We start from the raw sequence: 22,846 nt of genomic DNA on the forward strand, positions 1-22,846 counted from the left end.
TAAAATGAAGAATGTGCAGGATGACTGCCCCAAAGCCCTCACCGTACCAGTTCCATCTTAAGTTAAATCTGTCTAGACTGTAGCAAGCACAAGGTAAAAACAATCTGCGGTCCCCCCTCCATTTAGCCTTCTCATCCAGTTTTCCATCTGTCCGCCCCATCCTCCACAACACTGAGTGCCGGTGTTGCTCCATGCTCCCACCTCCTTAATTTGCCTTTGTCCAAACCAGGACCAAGGCTCCATCACTTTTCATGTAACGCTCCTGCTTCCGTTGTTGGCAAATACGATTTAGCAGCTGTGGGAACTGAGTCACAGGACGGTGAGGTGATTTAGCCAAGATGGCCCATTTCTGGTTGAGTGGGGAGGCCTTCGTTGTTAGGGTGAGCTTCATGAAGCTGGACTGGACGTGATGTCTTCTAGGCCATAACTCCTGCCTCTCCTTAAGCAGCCTCTGCCGTACCCAAACACCATCACCATATAAAGTGATTTCTCTAGGATCCCACATGGTAGTGAAGCAGGGAAGCCAGCCTTAGAGCTCCAGACTCCCAGATCCCGGGTGGGCGCACGTATCTGCATTTAGACTGCATGTCTTCTCTACCCCTGGGCAGACAATGCAACACGCCCACCATAACTACATGAAAACACCATACCATACATAAACACAGACATATTATTTAATGAACCTGAACGTAACACAGAGATGGGGTAAGGCCACATGACTCCTTCATAGGGAATACCTAGCTAGCAGACACCACTATTCTAACTGAGGGATCGGCCAACACGAAGACACGAATACATTCCCTCCTCCAATTTAAACCTTTTTGTACCGGATAATAGCCACCAAGATCTCAAGAACCAACTGATGGTGTAAGATCAGAGTCCGGAGGTACGAAAAGTGGGGCAGAAGTCTTAGGATGACTTGGTAGCCATGGGAACAACCTTCAACCACACCCTTACACCTAGAGGTGACCAACACAGACAGCAAAGTAGGATGGAGGCATGGACTGAATGCGCAGAGGTAGAGGAATCCAGTGCCCACAGCATTTGAAAATTATTCATCGAATGTTCCCATAAGCAAATCCGAATGAGATCATTTCTGAGATCACAGAAGTGAGGGAACCCGCATACTGAGAACGAAAGGCCAGCTGGATCAACAGTCACCACGTGAAGACCCAGGTTAAGGTAACAGCCTAGAGTGAAACAAAGGATTCTCACTATTTAGCAGACACGGGGGCGAAAGGGCCAGAGATTGAGGGGTTGGAATAATATATGGCTTTTACACAATGTTTTCCTTCAACCCTTCGCCCCTTCACCTCCACAGATGAAAAAATGGAACTCAACATGGAAATGTTCTTGCCCACACCCCCTTTGAGGAACGGAGTCAGGTGACCCATCCATATCCTTAGACCTTTTGGTCAACTCTGGATGCACGATGAAAAAACTACAATCGCACTGCATACAGTCGATGCATTTATTTCCTGCCAGCAGGCCCATGGTCAACTACCACTTTCCAGATGGGGTTCTGCCTAAAATGTCCAAGGAATATCTGTACTCACTAGCTTCTGCTTTGTTTCTGCCACTGGAAAACCGGAGCAGACCTCCCTCCTTCAACGGCTTGGCAAAAAAAGTGGCATCAATGGTTCCGGCCAGTGTTCCTCCATTCTGACCACCTGACAAGACCAGGTTCTTTTGATGTGGACTGCGCCTTAACGTATATTGGGTCGAAGGTGGCACCCCTCCAAAGAATCCCGGAATGAAAGCATGGCTCCCCACTTGATGGGACCTGCCTGCTGAATATGGGACAGCCTGCGTGGTCAGATCTGCTGTCGCTCCCAGGTAGGAGACTGGAAGGTGAGAGAGCAATTCTTCATTCTCCTGGCACAGAAAGAAATCATGTACAAATCGTGCCTGTAAAATGAAACATGAGAATTAATCCATCTGTACAACCACGAGCATGAAAACATCAGAATACCGTTGAATTCTTTGATAAAACAATTCTTCAATGGTCGTTACTTGCAGGTTTTCTCTCTAGTCAGAAGTCATGCAAATATTTAAAGTTTGTGTGGGAGTAAATATGCACGGGAAATATCAATAGATAGATATAGAACTCATTTCAGTCACAGGTTACTGTTTCATCAAAGCTAATTACCTTCTTACAACTGACCCTCTGACATCTGCTCCTGCATGGTACCAGCATTTAATTAGCTTTGTGGGCTAGAATCAACTGGCTGTCATGAACATGCCCCCCCACCACACCCCCACGAGTACCAGGGTGATCCAGAATACTTGAGAGCGATTTCGTAACTGACAAAGAAGCCCACATTCCTCCTCCTCCCTCCTGTCAAAATCTACCATGTGATTGCACCTGTACCCCACCACCTCTCACACCCCTCAACATTTTAAGGTATCTGCTGTCTTACTACTTTCAGCCTTCCCCTTCTGTCTTATCCTCCCTCTCCTATCGCGATATCTTCACTCACCTCCTCTTTAGTTTTTTCTCCTTTTCTCACTTGAAATCTTCTCTGACCCATTCCTGGCACTTATTCACCTCTTCCTCACTCTTCCTGATGTGCCTCCTCGCCACCTCCTTATTCACGGTTAACTCTTCCTCATTCCTAGTGGTGTCAGATAGATGGCAGTTAGGTAGGGGCACTAGGCAGGGGTGTCCTTGGTCCCGAATGTTGTACATACTGGCCCTCGAGCCCTTAGCGATTTACCTCCGGCAGCAGTATGACCCGGTGGGTATAGAGGTGGGAGGGGAGTGCCATCTTATATCCCTGTATGCAGACGATATGCTGTTATACCTGAAACATCCGGAAGAGAATTTGCAGTATATCTTGGAGGTATTGGAGAGGTACGCCTGGTTGTCCGCCATAGCGGTCAACCCTCAGAATCCGCACTATTCCCGCTAGGCAGTTATGTGGGGATACCGGTGGAGAGGTTGCCAGTGCTGCGGATCCCGTGGGCGACAAACTCCTTCCGGTACCTGGGCATTGACGTGTATCACACGACCGAGGAAGAACACAGGCATAATACTGAGCTAGCTGTGGGAAAGATTGAGAAGTGCATGAGGTTCTGGGAAAGATTGCCTTTAGCGATGATGGGTCGTGGAGCTATGCTTAAAATGGTGGTGCTGCCCAGGCTCCTGCATTACTTTAATAACATCCCGTATATGATACCTAGGAAGTTTTTTGCTAGGTTACATAGTGTATGTAGGAATTTCCTATGGCACGGCACGCGCAACAGGGTCGCATTGTGGAAATTGCAGAACTCTTATGAGAAAGGTGGCGCGACGCTGCCGAACTTTGAGGCCTATTATATAGCGGCGCAACTGCAGTATGTGGCCAGGTGGCTCTCGGATGAAGAGACCTCCGAACACAGGCTGCTAGGGAGAGACTGTTCCCCCTTCTATCTGCGGGAGGTGATCTGGGTGACCGGTTCATTGATGAGAGAGCGTCCTAAGATGCTAGCCCTTGGCAGGAACATATGGCGGCGCGCCTGTCGGATGATGGGTGACCCCTTGCCGTGTATGCCGCAGTTACCTCTGGTCGCCTTGGCGAAGGAAGACGGGCAGCTGAGAGCGATTATCCGGACATACTGGGAGTCAGTGGGGTTGGTCACTATGAGCGACATCTGGCAGGATGGGACCCTGATGGAGTTCGATGAACTGGAGGCAGGGTCGGGGCTACACAGGGGTCAATATGTAACATATCATAGGGTGGTCCGGGAGGTCCGGAGCACGTGGCGCGAAACTACTTTGGCCGATGAACCGGATGCCACGCTGGAAATAATGTATGACGCATCAGAGGGGGGGCACGAGGTCTCTAGGTTGTACGAGATGTTGATGACAAAGGTTGGGAAGGATTTGGGGCACCTGAGACTGGAATGGGAAGCGGAGATGGGGGCCTCGATGTCGGATGGGATGTGGGAGCGCGCCCTGGGGTACCATAAAAAGGTATCGAGGAACGCTAGGTTTAAGCAGATACAGCTCTATATTACGCACAGGGCATATATGACCCCCCTTAGAATTTCCAAATTTCTGGATAATGGGCGCCAGGCGTGCCCCAAGTGTAACGAAGAGAATGCGGACATGATACACATGTTCTGGGCGTGCCCAGTGATTGCAACCTACTGGGGTGAAGTGGCGCGGAGGCTGGCAGGGAGGGGTATTACACTTAAGGTGGATTCAGCTTGGGCCTGTCTGCTGGGAGGGTATCCCAGGGCGCGTAAACTTCGACATGTTGAGAAACTTAAAGATCTGGCCTATGTGCTTGCCAAATGTAGGATAGCCATGGGGTGGAAGAAATGTCATAAGCCGCGAGTGGAGGTCTGGTGGCGAGATCTCCAAAAATGGGCTGATGCCGAAACGACAGTGTGGCAGGATGGCAGTATGGCAGGGGAAGAGGAAGAAATAGGCTCTCTCACGGCAGGGAAGTTATTGTTAGCTGAGCTGTTTGGTGCGGGGTCGGCCTCGGCTGGACTTGAGAGCGAAGACACTCTACAGGCTCATAGGGGGGAGGGATGGGGATTGCAGTGCCTTATTTTTTGTTCGTTTGGTTTTGTTGTTGGAGGTGTTTATTTATGTTTCGTTGTACTGTTGTTTGGTTGAGATAAAATAAAAAATTTTTTAAAAAAAACTCTTCCTCATTCCTCCTGATGTTCCTCCTCCCCAACTCATTCTCCTTCACATGTTCCTCACTCCTCCTGATGTTCATCCTCGCCACCTCCTATTCACGGTCACCTCTTCCACCCTCCTCCGGATATTCCTCCTCCTGAACCCTTTATTCTCCTTCACATCTTCCTCACTGCTCCTGATGTGCCTCCTTGCCACCTCCTCATTCACCTTGACCTGTTCCTCACTCTTCCTGATGTTCCTCCTCCTGAACTCCTTATTCACCTTGACCTCTTCCTCACTCCTCCTGATGTTCCTCCTCACCAACTCCTTATTCTCCTTCACATCTTACTCACTCTTCCTGATGTTCCTCCACTCCACCTCGTTACTCACCTTGACCTCTTCCTTGCCACCTCCTTATTCAGGTTTACCTCTTCCTCACGCTTCCTGATGTGCCTCCTTGCCACCTCCTCCTTATTCTCCTTCACATCTTCCTCACTCTTCCTGATGTTCCTCCACTCCACCTCGTTACTCACCTTGACCTCTTCCTTGCCACCTCCTTATTCAGGCTTACCTCTTCCTCACTCTTCCTGATGTGCCTCCTTGCCACTACCTCCTTATTCACCTTTACCTCTTCCTCACTCTCCCTGATGTTCCTGCTTGCCACCTCCTTGTTCTCCTTCACCTCCTGCTCCTTCCTCATAATACTCATATACACTTGTTGTTCACCTTCATGTCCTTCTCCCGATACACCTCCTTTCCACCTCCTTATACTTTCTCTCATCCTTGTTACTCCTCCAGAAACTCGTCCTCTTAACTTCTTTGTTCCTCCTTAATTAATCTTTTATAAGGTACTTAATAATGGAGATCGTTCTCATGTTTTATTTTCATTTTACTTATAACAACAAAACATGAAATAACAAAGAAATTCGTAGCAAAAACTATATACATAATTACAAACACATAAATACCCCCTCCCCCCTCTTACAGATGCCAGGTACACATCATATAATATGAAATTGTCAGAATCAATACAATGTCAGAAATTTGCCCCAAATTTTCATAAACAAACAATTTTTGCCTTGTTTCATATATATACATTTTTCCACATATGCCAGATCAAGCATTTCTTTCAACCAGTCCTCTTTTTTTAAAGACATGTCGGATTTCCAATTCCTAAGGATGATTTTTTTCCCCATCATGGCTCCCCTAAATAACCACTTCTTTTGGCTTTGAGTGAGTATATCTAAGGTAGCATCATTTCCCAGTATTAATGTCTCAAAATCAAGACCTATCGGTTCATCCAAGACCTTTTCCATCACCACACCAATCGCATTCCAAAATTCACGCACCTTCCTACAATCCCACATCATATGTTCCAGTGTACCAGTTTCACAAATACAAGCCCAACACTCAGAGTCATCTTTCAAACCTTGCTTCCATAATCTTTCAGGTGTCCAATAAACCCGGTTTAATATCTTTATTTGTCTCGTTCTCTCAGTCAAACCCAGGGAACAAAATTTGACATTTGCACACATCCTTGTCCATGTCTCCACTGTAATTCCAGAGCCAATTCTTCGACTCCACTCGTCTCTGAGCTGAACATTGTCTTTATATTCACTCACTATTTGTTTGTACACCCGGCTAGCTAAGCCACCTTGACCTACCAACGACTTTCTTGTAAGAAAATCCAAATTCAAACTCGCCTGGAAATCAATCTCACCAACTGCAATCTTCAATTTCCTGTAATCCGAAAACCTGAAATTTCCAATATGAAATTGTTGTTGCAACTCTCTAGCACTCATCCATGTGCTTCTCCCGATACACCTCCTTGACACCTCCTTATACTTTCTCTCATCCTCGTCACTCCTCCAGAAACTCGTCCTCTTAACTTCTTTGTTCCTCCTTAATTAATCTTTTATAAGGTACTTAATAATGGAGATCAGTCTCTGAGCGGGATTGGGATTCACACCTGTGTTCCTCTGTGTTGTTTTGCTTCCAAGACAAAGCGTTGTCTCTGAGCCATCTCCATTCCTTCTCCTCACAACTCCCTTTGGTCACCTATCTCCAACACCATACACTCTTGCCTCTAACATTTTCCTGTGCTGTTCCTGCTCCACCTCCAAACACTGACATTCTGTCTATAATAGGTGCCCTTTTTACACAGGTCAAACATCACCCCCTGGCACCTACCTGTCTGTACGAGGAATCGCAGATGAACATAATTAACTTTGCATAGAGACTGGTTCTGCACTTACTGACTTGGTACTATGTTGTGCAGTTAGGCAGGCTGAGCCTATTTTAGGCTTGGCTGCCATCTTGGATTCTAGATTGCCTCACTCTACTCCCTCTAGCACTCACTACTGCAGCTGCTGGCAGCACAGCAGAGACCTGGTGTGTGGAAAATGTGAAATGCATTGGGGGAAATTGTTGACTATGCTTTGGAGCCAGGACAGGTGGCCTGTGTTACATGTCACAAACATGCTTTGATGGACCATGCACATCTCCGCCTTATTCTGGGGAGCCTGGCACTGCAAGAGAATTGGGATACCAAGTCTCATGTCGCCACTTTGGACACACTTGACCACTGCTGAGATGTACAGACTGTTAGGTAAGATTTTAAGTTTAGTGCTAAATCTCCCTCACTTGTGAGAACCCCAGAACCTTTTGCTGGACTGGTGGAATATTTGTCCCTATACCTCAGTGAGTGGGAACCTTTTTCCACACTCACAGATCATGTTATTGTTTTTATGGGTGTCATTTTTGAGACTCCCCGTAGTGTCGTTTTGATTTGATCCTCTTTCACAACTTTTTGGCATACATAGCCTATTGTTGCGGGGTTGGCCTTTGGGGCTCCCCTTTTACATTTTCTCTGGCTAAACTTGTGAGAACTACAGTTCCCAAGTCCTAAAGAGGGATTTTCATCCCCTGTTACATTTTATATGGTGAGCCAGCACACCCCACCTTATGTGGAGTGCTGGGGGGGATACAATGTATCCCTTTCTTACTTACCTGTAACAGTTGTGTTACAATTGCAGGTTTGCTTAAATGGCTGGTGGCAGTAGTTTCACGTTTATGACTTTTAGTCATGTTTACTCGAAGGCTGTTAAATCAGCCGCAGTCATTCACAAAAGGGTCACAATTTTTCTAAAATGGTGGGCTCCTTTTTTCACAATTTCTTGTCGTTTCTGAGGTCTTCCCCTGCCATTCTAGGTGGGAACGACCTCAGTGGGAATGTTGTCTTCGGCGAGAATCCTTTGTATTCCCCGCCAAGGATACAGAGTATCTGAGAAGTCAGGAAGCGAGGGAGGAGTCCAAAACTCTGCACCCCTTTGTCTTTCACTTTGCCTGAGAGGAGCCTCATCTTAGTGGGGGGCTGGCTGACCTGATTGGACAGCCAGACCATTCCTTTCTGAAAAATGCAGTGAGAGATTGCAGAAGTTGTGCTGTAGTTCCTGTTAAATACTCTAAACCTGGAAGCTGCTGACAAGTCGACCACTGGACCTGAATCTGAAGGAAGATGACTAAAACGCGGCTGAGACGATTTCCAGAGACTGGAGAGCTTGCTGTGTAACCGTAGCCTGCGGTAGCCCTTCATTTCAAGCAACCTGGGGACTCCAAAATCGACATCCCTGGCCCAGAGTGATCCACTAGACTCGAGGACCTCACTGTGAGCCATCCCACGACGTGCTGCGACCTTGCTGGGCTGCAATACACTAATACCCTGGGAGCTCGAGCCATTGGGCGTGCACTGTCTTCCAAATCAAGCTGAAACTTTGGTGGCATCCTGCTGGATCTCCAGAGACATGATTTGAGTCCTTTAAGCCCCTCATCAGAGTGCTTGACCAGATTAGAGACGAGAATCCAACCAGCGATATTCAGTTTTACCTGGCTCCTGAAAAGGGTGCCAAAACCACAAAGCCGCATCCCGCTGCAAAGAAAGTCTTGCCTGGAGCCTTCCCGATTGATCCCTGCTACAAAATCCCTTCCAGTGTCCCGTCATCACTCTTCATGAAAAGGACTTCATCGGCCGGGTCTTTGGCTGCAAATCCCGACGTCTCCTCCGCTGCAAACTCTTCTTCTGTGCTGAGGTACTGTGTTGGCTGTGGTACTTACTTACCTTAAGCCTGTGTGATTTCTGTATAGCTTTGGGGCGTTTCTTGTGATTGGGAGTCCTCTCATCCAGTTCACCCAGGCCCACTGCTGGAATCCTCCTATGGTGTCTTCTCAGAAGTCCCTGGACCCTTTAAACCTCTCTAAAGTGTAATACTTACCTGTTTGAACAGTCCTCCTTAGGAACTCTAACTTTTGCTACTTCTGTGCCTATCCTGACCTGTCTTTTGGACATTGGAGACCTAGTGACCCCCTTTTGCCAGTGAAAAGACTCATGCTCCAAGAATAGGGGAAGGTTTCTTACATAGAAAAGATAACAAGCGTTTAATAGTTACTTAATTGTGAAAGAGTTGGTTGGTAACTTTTACTCAGAGTGAGCAGTTACAAAAGTTCTTACATACCTTGAATTTGTTTTGCCGTTCTGAAAAGTGTATATATACGGTTATTTTACTCACCTGTGAATGGGTTGTGCCTCTTCCCAAAAGTAATGCTGTTGGCCTCACTTTACTATTTCTTTTAGGATATACATGTAAAGGTATACCAACTGGGTCTTGTTTCCCTATACCTGCTGTTTAGCCTGCCTAGAATAAATCTCCCTTAAGTTTTAGGGGTACAAGAATTGACACAACCACACTGTGCAATTACAGAAAATTACTGTTAGTCTGTATACCTTTGTAGGTGGAAAGCGTTGAGACGAGAGAGAAGCTTCTGCACTTGTGGCTTTATATTTGGGAACTTAAATTATTTCTGTGCACTTGCGCAAATTATCAAAATAACTAGTATCTACTCCATCTTAGTGGGTCTAACAAGAATTCCGAAGCCTGGAAGAAGACCTGAGGTTGAATGTCGGCTGTATTCAGCACATCAAACTCTTCATAAATTAATTTGAGTAATTGCGCAGTGTGGTTGTGTCAATTCTTGTAGCTCATTACCTTGTGGATACCCACCCTGGGCAGGGGTCCCCCCAACCCCAGTTCTGATGCAGCCATCTGCAGCAGCTACACAATTGGTTATTTACTAGGTTGCACCTGAGATGTATTTGGTGCTTACGGTTCCAGTCTCTTTTGGGTTCCAGTCTCTTCTGCCCCGGAGCCCGGAGACTCAAAGCAAAAGCCACTACAATTTTAATACAACGTTGTTGCATTTATGATTTCCGTGGTTTTCTTTTTAAGTCTGTGAAACTTAAAAAGAAAACCACAACAATCATAAATACAACAACGTTGTATTTACAAAAGCACTTACCGGCAGCAGCCTTCCTGCCCGCATTCTCTGCTCTCCGGCAATACTGAAGCAAACGCTGCTGTAATAAAAGCTACCAGCAGGTGGCTTTTGCTTCATTAGTGCTGCGAGGGCAGAGATTAACACAAGCACAGGAGGCTCATCCATTTCACAAAATGGATGCCTCCTATTGCTTGAAATTATTAGGTTTGAGCCTTATTTGCTCAAAATTTTACTTAGGAACTTTCTTTAAAAAGATTTTAAATATATGTTTTTGATTATCACCCATCTTTTAAGACAATAACATTTTTGAGTGCACTATCCCTTTAAGTTTTCCAAATCCGATATTGCACACAGCTGTGACCTGGGCTTCACGAGAGCTGGTTGGGAGAAGCATCACCCCTAGGCTTTTCACTGACATACTTGGAGTCGGGCAGGGGCCCACGGACTCTGGGTAGAATTAAGAGCTGCAGTCACTAGAAGCCATCTGGAGGCCCAACATAAGCACTTATTAGAGATTAAACAAACGGGGAGACAGCGCCAAACCCTTGGGCACTCGACATGGGAGAGGCAAAGGCAGGGAGCAGCAGGTCTGGAAGGTCACTGTTTGGGTCCGCTTAGCCAAAAACAAAGCAAACCATGCCGCTGAAATCCCCACCTGTTCAAGGTGGGCCGGAAGAACACCATGATCCGCCGTGTCAAAGGCTGCAGAGAGGTCCAGGAGAATCAATGCTCCGACCCCTCCACGGTCCTGTGAAACCATGCAGGGCCTGAAACCGGATTGGTGTGGATACAAGCAGTTAGTAGTTTCTAGAAACTACTAGAGGGGCGATTACAACCTCCATAAGCTTCATCAGCACCGGGCAGTAAAGAAATAGGCCGGTAATTCTCTACTAAAGTGGGATCTAGATGAGGCTTTTTTAAAAAAGAGGAGTAACAAGTGCATGCTTTAAAGAAAGAGGACTCTCCCCTGAGGAGAAGGAATGCTGTAAAGCCGCAGTCAGGAGGAGGGCTTTGAGAATATGAAGCGGGACGGCATCAAGGGGATGATGCTGATTCCTGCTGATTCAAAGCATAAAGACGGTCAAATCATGGAGAGGATATTGCCGGCCCATAGGGGACTTATCATAAGGACATCCTCCTTACGTATCAGGATATTATCAGAAATGTCTTATCCAAGAAGAACGCATCTATGGCATTGCATTGCGCTTGCGATTCAGGCACCTGATTAGCCTGTTTCGGAGGGGGCGCAGAAAGTTCTTTGCCAATATTGAAAAGCACCCGAGAGGAGCAGGCTGCCTCAGTAATCCGATTGGCGTACAAAATTACCTTTTACTGCAACCATTTTTCTTTTTTTTTAATGCATTTTATTAATTTTCCAACCAAGCAAAATAACATACAGACTTTGTGAAGCATTATTAATGGTACATCATATCATTCGCCTGTTAAACGCTCCCCCCCGCCCCTTCCTTCCCTCCTCCCATGCTATTCCACTTGCTATTTCTACGGATGGTATGTATTCATTACTTGAACTTCTCACTGTATCTCTCACCTCCCACTGGGCCACAGCGGTCTTCCCATTCCATTGCTATCCTGTGCTTCTCTAGGATGTATGCTAGATCTCTCAATGTACTCACATGTCTGGCCTGCTTCGTTCTCAGAAGAATTCCTAGCAAGCATGCCTTGGGGGAGATGGAATCTGATGAACAAGCCAGCCTTAGTTAAGGTCCGGGCCACTCCCTCCCAATATTGACGTAATTCCATGCAGTCCCAGAACACATGTATCAGGTCTGCGTTGATCAGGCCACATTTCGGACAAGCTTGCTCAGTTGCATTACCAAATTTTCGCAATCTTCTTCTGAGTCAGGTTTGCTTCATGTGTGACATAACTGGATCAGCTGTAGTTTCGCATTTCTGGACATTTTCTTGTGGTACCCCATTGGCCTACTTCAGGCACCGTCCGACAGCTGCTCTTGCAAATCTACTTCCCAACATTGTCGAGTCTGCACCAGGTTGCTATCCGGACTCGCAGTCAGTAGGTCATATAATCTTGATATAGTGTGTCCCCCTTCAGAGATATCATAGTGTTTCAATCATTTATTCTTCTACCCATATTCCCTCCTTTCGTGGCCATCTTAATGTTATTCCATGTAGAAGTGAAGCATAGGTTGTGTGTTGCCCTTGCCGCACTCCTGACATCAGTCGCCCATCTTTCAGTATATCTCCCAATGTCGCTACCCCTCTAGTCTGCCAATATTTCCGGACGTTCAGCCCGAGTTGCACATCTTCTCTTTTTAGTGTCACTAGTGGGATCTGGAGCGAGCAGGGCGTTTCTTTTCCTAGAAATCGGCAGGCTCTTTGCAACATCGTCGTGCCTAGCTTCAGCAACAGGGGGACGGGGGGCCTTGGATCCTGCAGCACTGTGGTCCACACCGTCTCTTAAGAAGAATGGGGTGCATGCCTGTTGTAGTAACCCTGCGTCTTTAATAGGTTCATCTGGCAGCCAGTACGTGACAAACTGTAGTTGGCACGCCACAAATTACCTCTCAAAATCTGGCACTTTTATCCCTCCCTGTTCGTATGGTCTCTGTAATTTCTCCAACAATATCCTACCTCGTGTTGTTCCACAGGAAGCTCCGACAAATAGTGTTCAGTGTCCTAAAGAAGGCTTTGGGACTATTAAATGGGACATTTGTAAAGTAATGAAGCAGCCATCTTCAGCAACACAGCCCTTCCCATTAATGAAAGCGGCAGTTTGGACCAAAATGTCATGGCGTTCTCTATTTACCTTTTCTGCAACAATCATCTTATGGTAAAGTGTAATCGCCCGCTTATAGGCTATGCAAGCTTCCTAACTATAGTAGATCCACCATTTCCGCTGCAAGCAGCTGCAGGCTTGTTTATAGGCACCCAGATTAGTGGTAAACCAGGGAGCGGACGGTTTAATCCGTCCGAACCGAGACTCCACTGGGGCTACGAAATCTGCTACCTTTGTCAATGCATTGAAAAGGACATTACATAGATCTTGGTCATCAATCCCCCTAAACTGGTTTGTAGCCTCCAGCAGATGGTCCACCAAGAGAGAACGATCCACCCTACCCCAGAACTGGCGGGTTTGAAGACTATGAGAAGCTTCACAAGGCAAAATGGAGAGGTAACAATAAAAGATACCACAAAATGATCTGACTATATTATGGGAGAGGGGTAAAAGTAGCTGTCAAATTTGATTTGGAGAAAATAGGATCAGGAGTGTTTCCACTGCGATGAGTAGGTAAATGGTTGCGCAAGCAGAAGGAAGAGTCAACTAGACTGGCCACTAGGTTTTTTGCATACATGTCGGAAGGATTATTTGGATGAAAATTAAAATCCCCCAGTGTTAATGGCCATCCACTCTTGGGTTCTAAGATGGCGGAAGGCACTGTTTTGAGATGGATGCTGCTCATTCCAAGTTGGATTTGATCTGAATGTCCTGTGAATCGAGTTAGAATTGTAGGGCAAATCAGTTTTGTAGTGTGGCCATAGGGTTCATATACACATTGAAAAAAAGACACAGAGACATTGCGGAGCCTTGAGGACATGCTTGATTGAAAAGCCGGGTTAAAAAGAAGTCGGTCAAGGTTTAACTGACCTGCGCTACTTTAAAAGAAGAAGGGCACGTCCCCATTCATGTAGAATGTTGGGGATGGGGTGTGTGGAGTACAATCTGGTGCCACAGGCGGCAGTGTCTAGAGGAGCACTGCTGATTGGTTGCCATCCAAGGTGCTAGGTGCTATATCAGCGTTCATTCCATTCCCATGGCAGATATGAATGTTTACTGGTGATAATGGGGCAGGGCGGCGCCATCGCTGCACCTTTGCAGTTGCAGAACAAATTCCCCTTTTAGTATGTCACCTTCCGTGGGTAGGCTTCAGATTGGATGGGAGTTTGTTAGGGTCAATGGATCGGAACTGTCTTTTTTTTCAAGTAGAATAATGATGGCTTTTTTGTGGGTGCATGCCCCATTTCCAATAAAACATTGCAGAAAGAGGTGAGTGAAGAAGCCAGAATGTAAACCTGTCTTTTTTTTTTTAAAAAAAGGGCTGGGAAAGGGAATTTCTCCTGTGGGACAATTTAGGTGATTTCTTATTCTGTGACTGTTTCCGAGACAGTGAAGGAAGCCGCAATTGCAGGTTTCAGGTGGGTTCCATGCGTCTGTTTTTGTTTCATACTGATACTCCTTTTGAATTGCTCATCGGGTGATACATCATATAGTGACCATAGCCTGTTTGGAAGAACATAACGCCTGGCTCAGAGATATACATGAGTTGCTGAGGAGGACGACGCGCATTCAGACCGTGCTCCGAATGCAAGTGCAAGGAGGGTTCAGACCCCCGCCGAAGGCAACAGCAAGGGTTCAGACCCCCGCCGAAGGCAACAGCAAGGGTTCAGACCCCCGCCGAAGGCAACAGCAAGGGTTCAGACCCCCGCCGAAGGCAACAGCAAGGGTTCAGACCGCCCCCAAAGGCAACAGCAAGGGTTCAGACTCCCCCCGAAGGCAACAGCAAGGGTTCAGACTGCCCCCGAAGGCAACAGCAAGGGTTCAGACCCCCGCCGAAGGCAACAGCAAAGGTTCAGACCGCCCCCGAAGGCAACAGCAAAGGTTCAGACCGCCCCCGAAGGCAACAGCAAAGGTTCAGACCGCCCCCGAAGGCAACAGCAAGGGTTCAGACTCCCGCCAAAGGCAACAGCAAGGGTTCAGACCCCCGCCAAAGGCAACAGCAAGGGTTCAGACCGCCCCGAAGGCAACAGCAAAGGTTCAGACCGCCCCCGAAGGCAACAGCAAGGGTTCAGACCGCTCCCAAAGGCAACAGCAAAGGTTCAGACCGCCCCCAAAGGCAACAGCAAAGGTTCAGACCGCCCCCAAAGGCAACAGCAAAGGTTCAGACCGCCCCCAAAGGCAACAGCAAAGGTTCAGACCGCCCCCAAAGGCAACAGCAAAGGTTCAGACTGCCCGAAGGCAACAGCAAGGGTTCAGACCCCCGCCGAAGGCAACAGCAAGGGTTCAGACCGCCCCCGAAGGCAACAGCAAAGGGTCAGACCGCCCCAAAGGCAACAGCAAGGGTTCAGACTCCCCCCGAAGGCAACAGCAAGGGTTCAGACTCCCCCCGAAGGCAACAGCAAGGGTTCAGACCGCCCGAAGGCAACAGCAAGGGTTCAGACCGCCCCTGAAGGCAACAGCAAGGGTTCAGACCGCCCCTGAAGGCAACAGCAAGGGTTCAGACCGCCGCTGAAGGCAACAGCAAGGGTTCAGACCGCCCCTGAAGGCAACAGCAAGGGTTCAGACCGCCCCTGAAGGCAACAGCAAGGGTTCAGACCGCCCCTGAAGGCAACAGCAAGGGTTCAGACCGCCCCTGAAGGCAACAGCAAGGGTTCAGACCCCCGCCGAAGGCAACAGCAAGGGTTCAGACCACTGCCGAAGGCAACAGCAAAGGTTCAGACTTGCCCCGAAGGCAACAGCAAGGGTTCAGACCCCCGCCGAAGGCAACAGCAAGGGTTCAGACCCCCGCCGAAGGCAACAGCAAGGGTTCAGACCCCCGCCGAAGGCAACAGCAAGGGTTCAGACCCCCGCCGAAGGCAACAGCAAGGGTTCAGACCCCCGCCGAAGGCAACAGCAAGGGTTCAGACCCCCGCCGAAGGCAACAGCAAGGGTTCAGACCGCCCCGAAGGCAACAGCAAGGGTTCAGACCACCCCGAAGGCAACAGCAAGGGTTCAGACCCCCACCGAAGGGAACAGCAAGGGTTAAGACCTAGCCGAAGGCAACAGCAAGGGTTCAGACCGCCCCCAAAGGCAACAGCAAGGGTTCAGACCGCCGCCGAAGGCAACAGCAAGGGTTCAGACCCCCGCCGAAGGCAACAGCAAGGGTTCAGACCCCCGCCGAAGGCAACAGCAAGGGTTCAGACCCCCGCCGAAGGCAACAGCAAGGGTTCAGACCCCCGCCGAAGGCAACAGCAAGAGTTCAGACCCCCACCGAAGGCAACAGCAAGGGTTCAGACCACCCCCGAAGGCAACAGCAAGGGTTCAGACCGCCCAAGGGTTCAGCCCGCCCCGAAGGCAACAGCAAGGGTTCAGCCCGCCTACGAAGGCAACAGCAAGGGTTCAGCCCGCCTACGAAGGCAACAGCAAGGGTTCAGCCCACCTCCGAAGGCAACAGCAAGGGTTCAGCCCGCCCTCGAAGGCAACAGCTAGGGTTCAGCCCACCCCCCCCCGAAGGCAACAGCAAGGGTTCAGCCCATCCCCGAAGGCAACAGCAAGGTTTCAGCCCGCCCCTGAAGGCAAGGCAACTGCAAGGGTTCAGACTTTACCCGAAGACAAGGGAACTGCAAGGGTTCAGACCATCCCCAAAGGCAACTGCAAGGGCTCAGACCATCCCTGAAGGCAACAGCAAGGGTTCAGGCTGCCGCCAAAGGCAACAGCAAGGGTTCAGGCTGCCGCCGAAGGCAACAGCAAGGGTTCAGACTGCCGCCGAAGGCAACAGCAAGGGTTCAGGCTGCCCCCAAAGGCAACGGCAAAGGTTCATACCACCCCAAAGGCAACAGCAAAGGTTCAGACCGCTTCCAAAGGCAGCAGCAAGGGTTCAGCCCACACCCGAAGACAAGGCAAGGGAAAAGGTTCAGACTGCCAGCGAAGGCAACGGTTCATACCGCCCCCGAAGGCAACGTCAAGTGTTCAGACAATCCCTGAACTATCCCTGAATCAGAGCTAGATGCAAATCTTGGACTGCAGGGTTGCTTAGAGGAGGATATAGATGTAGTCAGGAGGAGAATACATGCCTAGTCATGGATACCTATAGATATGGAAAGATATAAATTGGGTATAGGAAATAGTTGTAATGCTCGGTTAAGGACATGGCTTTAGCAATGTGTGTGTTCTCAGAGAGCTCCCACATCTTATTTTTCTTTCCTTATTCCGAGATGCTGCTTTGCCCTTACTTTGACGCTGCCTGATCCTCACGAGGCCTACCTCTGGGACTGGTGAAGAGTGTGTTTCATCTAAGCAGCTGCCTAACATGAGAAGTCTAACCGTGGGACCATGGCCCTGGTGAAGCCTGGACTGCAGATGGACACAATGCTTCGATATCTTGTTACCATGAGCTCACCAGGCGTGTCTATGATTCTCCTATTTTCAGTGACTGAGCACAGGGTGGATGGTGGATCAGCCTATTATTGCTTTCTGTACAGCGTGTGCTTTGGGGATAGAGGGGGCATAGCAGAGTACCCCTTTACACAGAGACCTGCTCATGGGAAGAGTAGCCATCTGTTAAACTTTATTCCTCCCTCTCCAGTGTCAGATGTTTTTGGCAGAAAATGTTGACGAACGTACGATAAACTAGCCCCAGCCGTAGCTACCATACGATGCCCCAAGCCTGCTCATACATCATCTCCCACTGCAGTATCCCACCCACTAGGAACAATTACCAGGATCTTCGCACAAACGCTTAATTTTAAGCAGTGCTTTTGCAATTCAGGGCTTCAACAGACACCACTATGAAGTATGTGAGAGATCATATTCTCTGAACAGATACAGCTTTAAGTGTTCGTGATATGTACGCAGCACTTGGATTGAGACACAGTGGATATTCAATCTGCTTCCTGCAAAGTAAATTCAATCACAAAGACTATCTCTCAGCTCACCCTCCACACTGAATCTGTTGGTTGTCTCCATGACCATCAGTCTGGCTTTAGAGCATCCAGAGGCATGAAAACTCCTCTTCTGAACACCTGTGAAGACCTGCTCTCAAACCTTCCAACTCTCCTTCTGTCCTCATTCTCCTTGACCTCTCCTCTGCCTTTGATACAGGAAACCACAACATCCTGATCTCCAGTCTCCGTCATACCCTGGCCATCACAGATCAGGCTCTGGCGTGGCTTGCGTCCTTTCTCTCTGACCGTCCGTCCCAGGTGGAACTTGGGTTCTTTCTCTCTGCTATTACTCTCTCTACCTGTGGTGTCCCCGTGGGATCTAATCTATACCCCTGATTTTTCAATGTCTACATGGCCCCTTTGGCCCACAAGATCTCTGCCTTCCCTCCCAACTTTCAGTGTTATGCGGATGACACACAGCTCTTCCAGGCTACCGTCTGCTTCATTCTCCTCCTCTCTTATTCCCGACTGTCTGTACGCAATTCAATCCTGGTGTGCTGCTAATGATCTCTCCCTTAATGCCAGCAAGACAGAGATCGTCCTCACTGGGACCTCCTGCTCCCACTTTCCCACTCTCACTCTGGCCAGCCTCCCTTGGTCCTGTGCCCCCACCCACCAGTGAGGCAAAAAATCTGAGTGTCATCTTCGACTCTACTCTCTCCTTCTCTTCTCACATCTCGGACATGTCCAAAATGTCTCACCACCAGCTTCACCTCCTCAGAGGTATTCTACCTTTTCTCACCTTCCCCCAGAGGCTTGCTGTCTCCAGGGGCCTGGTTCTGTCCAGACTGGACTACTGCAACAGTCTCTTTCTCAATCTTCATACTTCTACTCTCTGACCTCTTCAACTTATCCAGAACAGAACCGCGACTTATCCTTGGCCTCAAGCCCAGGGAGCGCATCTCTCTGATGCTGAAATCACTCCACTGGCTCACCGTGGCTGCAAGGATCAAGTTCACGATCCTCTGCATAGTCCACAAGGCTTTCTGGGGCCGGGGCCCTTATTATCTTCAACCCTCTCTTCCTAAATACTCTCCTGCTAGAGCCCTCCGCTCGGCCTCCTCCAACTCTCTGCGGGCGAGCCCTTTCTCCAAACAGCGATTTGGGGGTAGATCCTTATCCTCTGCAGGTGCCTCTCTTCGGAACAGGCTCCCGGCATCCCTCCGCCTTGAGCCGGACCTCCTTAAGTTCCGGAAACTCCTCAAAACCTTCCTCTTCTCTTGCTCTTTCTCTCTCCCTCTCCCCTGCTAACCTCCTTTCTCTTCGCTTCTTTACCTCCTTTCTCTTCCCCAGCCTTCTCAGTTAGCTGACTGGTCTCCTGATGCATCTCCATAGCCCCACAGGCCCCAGGCTCCCCCGCCAGTCCTGCACTTGCCTACGGACCTCTGCACTCTGCTTGGCACCACTGCACTCGGAATACACTCCATGAGAGGGGTAACCACTCTGCACTTAACCCAGGCCCCTGCTGGACTGGGCGCTCTTGTCCCGCTCCCCCTCCCTCATACTTCCTGTTCTGCGCACTTGCACAACCTTGAATGTTCTAGGCCTTGCAAATCTGTCTGTCCGGTCTGCCCTCTGTCTCCCCTGCCTAGCTTGGTCGTGCTTGATACTCTCATGTATTGGCGCATTGGTTGACCAACCACCTAGTGTTAGGCAGAATTGCAGGCAGTACCCTCTGGGACCACCACATACAATTAGGACTACAGGTGTAAGCAAGACCAACCTTTGGTATAAGTCTGTACCACACAGTTTGTTGGAAGCGAGCTGAGCAGCCAGGCTCATCTCAAGAGTGAATGTGAGCAGTACAAGTATTTACACAGAGGACTTTCAATCACATTAGTTCAAGTAAACACTTGGTAAAAACACTTAGTCATTTATGACACAATCATTTAGAAAAAAGTTCACTAGAAGAAGACAACTTAATATTATATACCCATACACTTCAATACAAAACTGTAAGCTTTTGAGACAGTTTGAGCTCCCCTGAAATAGGAGCCAAATGGCAGTTCAGTTACTTATCAGTGAGCAAAAAGGACAACAGTAAGTAGACTAGATCACATACTTTCTAGGCAGTGCAAATAGTTTCAGTTCACCAGAGGAGTTCAATTCAAATCAATAGGCCAGGCCAAAGTCAATGGGCTAGTGTTCTGGATAGGAAAGAGCAGTTCCGGTATCAAACGGTAAAGTCTTTGCAAAAGTTCTCAGAAGTAGTTTAAATGAAAAAAAGGATCATTTGTCGGGTCACAAGCTGATTAGGCCTGCAAGTTCAGAAAGTTTCACGAACTTTCACCGCGAGAGTGGCGTTCTCTCAATCAGGTTGGCACAGTACCTTTGTATGAAGAAAACAAATGTTGCTGAAGTCGTGGTTCCTGGCAGGTCCTGCAGATCTCACTGTTCCTGAGCATCAGTCGTGGCGAAAAAAGGGAGGACATCAGGGGACTCCTGCACTGAACGGGATCGTTGAATAAAGCAAACAAGATGGAGTCACTTCAGTTCCAGTAGCTGTAGATTCAAGAACACAAACTGGTGTCCCTCTCCCTGGTTAATCCTAACCAGCCTTGAGAATGGTATTGTAACGCTCACCTGATTCCCGCAGAGGCGCCAGTCTTGACTGGGTGAATGCCGTATCTTCAAAGGTGATGTGTAACACACGGTTGGCTCTTTGGGCTGGACCTCTGTGCACTGTATGTCTGACTCGAAGAGTAAGATGTCTGCAGATAGAAAGTATGGGATTAATGAACTGGGTTATTGGGTGCCTCTCTCCTCTTCCCTTTCTCTTCTCCTGTAGAACCCCAAAGGTTAACGCCCTCACCTTAGGTAAGTGAACGCCGAGCTCTCCATCTGCCTCGGGGCAGGGTGCCGTAACCAGTTTCTTCACTGGATAAGGGTGCAGGCCTCTTGACCTCAGAGGACTGCTGTCCGTCGTTAACTGCACGAACTGTAAGTTCTGGGCACTTCAAATGTCTTAAAAGTCTTTTGTAATGATATCTCTTGTTTTGCAGGGTTCCGGCGATGGCGGATGGCGGGCTAATAAGAGTTGAGGATCGAACCCGCGTGAGGAATAGAAGCGCCTGGAAGCACGTAAGTAAGCGCTTGTAGCCTGCTTCACGATGCGCACTAACTGTCCCTTTTATCTTGCAGGTACAAGTTCGGAGCTTTAGAGAAGCTGAAGGGTGCTGGAATACCCACTGGATTCGGCGTGGGAAGGAGTAATGGCACGCGAGTAATAAAGTTGCCCAATGTCTTTAAACGCACCTTCTTTTGTCTTTCAGATGCGGGATGCAGCGCCGAAGGCCTCCGGAGCGTGCGAAGAGCTGGTAAGCTTTTGTCTTTCAGATGCCGGAATGCAGTGCGAAGACCTCCGGAGCATGCGAAGAGTAGGTAAGCCTTTGTCTTTCAGATGCCGGAATGCAGCGCGAGGCGTTGGTGACAGCCGATGGACCAGGTAAGAGATGCGCTGCCACTGAAGACCGTAGTGCTAACCTGTTCTTTCTTTGTCTTTACAGGTGCTGCTGAAGACTGGATTCCAGGATGGTAAGCCTTTGTTCCCTTAGGCCCAGGATCAGAAGCAGAAGACACGATGAGCGTTCTGCTGCAGAGAATGCAGAATAACGCAAAGCAAGATTCATCCATCGGGTGTGGTTTAAATAGCCTCCTGTAGTGCTTAGGTGTCTCCTTCCACAGCCACGCCTAGGTAAGAAAAGATTTACTGCTTTCCAGAAGAGTTCCAGTGTTCTGAACCTAGGGAGTGGCTCCTGCCCCACCCAACAGGAAAAGTAGTCCCAAACAGAAGAGGATCAGGGGTTCAACTGGCAGGTAAGTAAGCAGCATGGTCTGCTGCAGGCAAGTCCACCCAAGCATTATGAGCCCGGCGCTTCCAGCGCTGGGACTGGGCATCTTTATGAGCCTGGTGCCACTGGCGCCAGGACAGGGTCCAAAAGGTCCCAATTGGGACTGGCTGGCACTCGGAACCGGAGTTATGGGTCTGCTTCCAAGGGAGTCGGGCAAGTCCTGATCTTTTGGAAGCAGAGATCATGACAGCACCCCCCCTCAAGGCCCCTCCCAAACCGGGCTTCTCCGGGGGTTTGGGCTTGTTAGGAAATGTTCGATGAAATCTTTTGATTAGACGAGGCGCGTGGACATATTCTGCAGGTTCCCAGGATCTTTCTTGGGGACCGTAGCCTTTCCAGTCAATCAGGTAAAATAGTTTAGATTTGGAGATCTTGGAATCCAGGATGCTTTTGACTTCAAACGCGAGTTCTCCATCAACTAGAATAGGTTTTGGAGATGGTTAGTCGGGTTTGAGGTTGCACGGGTTTTAATAGAGAGACGTGGAAGACCGGATGTATCTTCATGTGAGGGGGCAAGTCCAACTTGACCGCTACTGGATTTACTATGGTAGTGATGGAATAGGGACCAAGGTATCTTGGGTTGAATGTGCGTGGTCCTTTTAGAGGTAGATATTTGGTGGATAACCAGACTTGATCTCCTACTTGATATTGGGGGGCTTCCTTCCGATGTTGGTCTGCTCCTTTCTTGTATTGTTCTTTAGCCCTTTGAAGGTGAGAAACGGCTTCCTTAAAGGCTTGGGTGATTGTAGAATGCAGGTGGTCTACTGCTGGTGTTCCAAGATCTTGGCGTGGATCCAACTCCGAGGTTCGAGGGTGACTACCGTATAAAAGAAAAAACGGGGTCTTCCCAGTTCCCGAGTGGACAGAGTTATTGTAGGCATATTCGGCTATCCAAAGGATATCTTTCCAAGTTTTTTCAGTTTGTTGTAGCATGCAGCGCAAATACTGTTCCAGAGTTTGATTGGTCCTCTCGGTTTGTCCGTCGGTTTGAGGGTGGTGGCTGGTCGAAAGTCTCACATCAATTTGAGCCGACCGATAGCAACTTCGCCAAAAATGAGAAATAAATTGACTACCTCGATCCGAAATTAGAACTGAAGGAAAACCGTGCAGTCGGACGATGTTTTCGAGAAATTCTCGGGCCAGAGTTGCTGCTGTTGGTAATCCTTTGAGTGGAATGAAATGCGCCATCTTGGAGAATAGGTCCACGATTACTAGGATCGTATTGTATCCGGAGCATGGAGGTAGATCGGTGATGAAGTCCATAGAAAGCGTATGCCAAGGGCGAGGCGGGATGTCAATAGGGCGTAAGAGGCCGGCTGGTTTTTCCTTTTGACTCTTGTTTTGGGCGCATACTCCACAGGACATTATAAAG

The 22,846-nt window shown here is 48.7% G+C and overlaps 1 protein-coding gene across 4 annotated transcripts in view; it reads right to left on the bottom strand.

Moving 5' to 3' along the window:
- Positions 1-22,846, bottom strand: part of TTLL13 (tubulin tyrosine ligase like 13) — a 307,481-nt gene that overhangs the window by 40,728 nt on the left and 243,907 nt on the right. For all 4 annotated transcript variants that reach the window (XM_069625211.1, XM_069625212.1, XM_069625209.1 and 1 more), the window contains exon 14: positions 1,557-1,908. In XM_069625211.1, coding sequence (XP_069481312.1) covers positions 1,557-1,908 — 352 coding nt within the window. The remainder of the gene's footprint in view (positions 1-1,556; positions 1,909-22,846) is intronic.

Source organism: Ambystoma mexicanum, chromosome 11, assembly GCF_040938575.1.
Source record: "Ambystoma mexicanum isolate Mex_15411 chromosome 11, UKY_AmexF1_1, whole genome shotgun sequence".
Lineage (NCBI taxonomy): Eukaryota > Metazoa > Chordata > Amphibia > Caudata > Ambystomatidae > Ambystoma > Ambystoma mexicanum.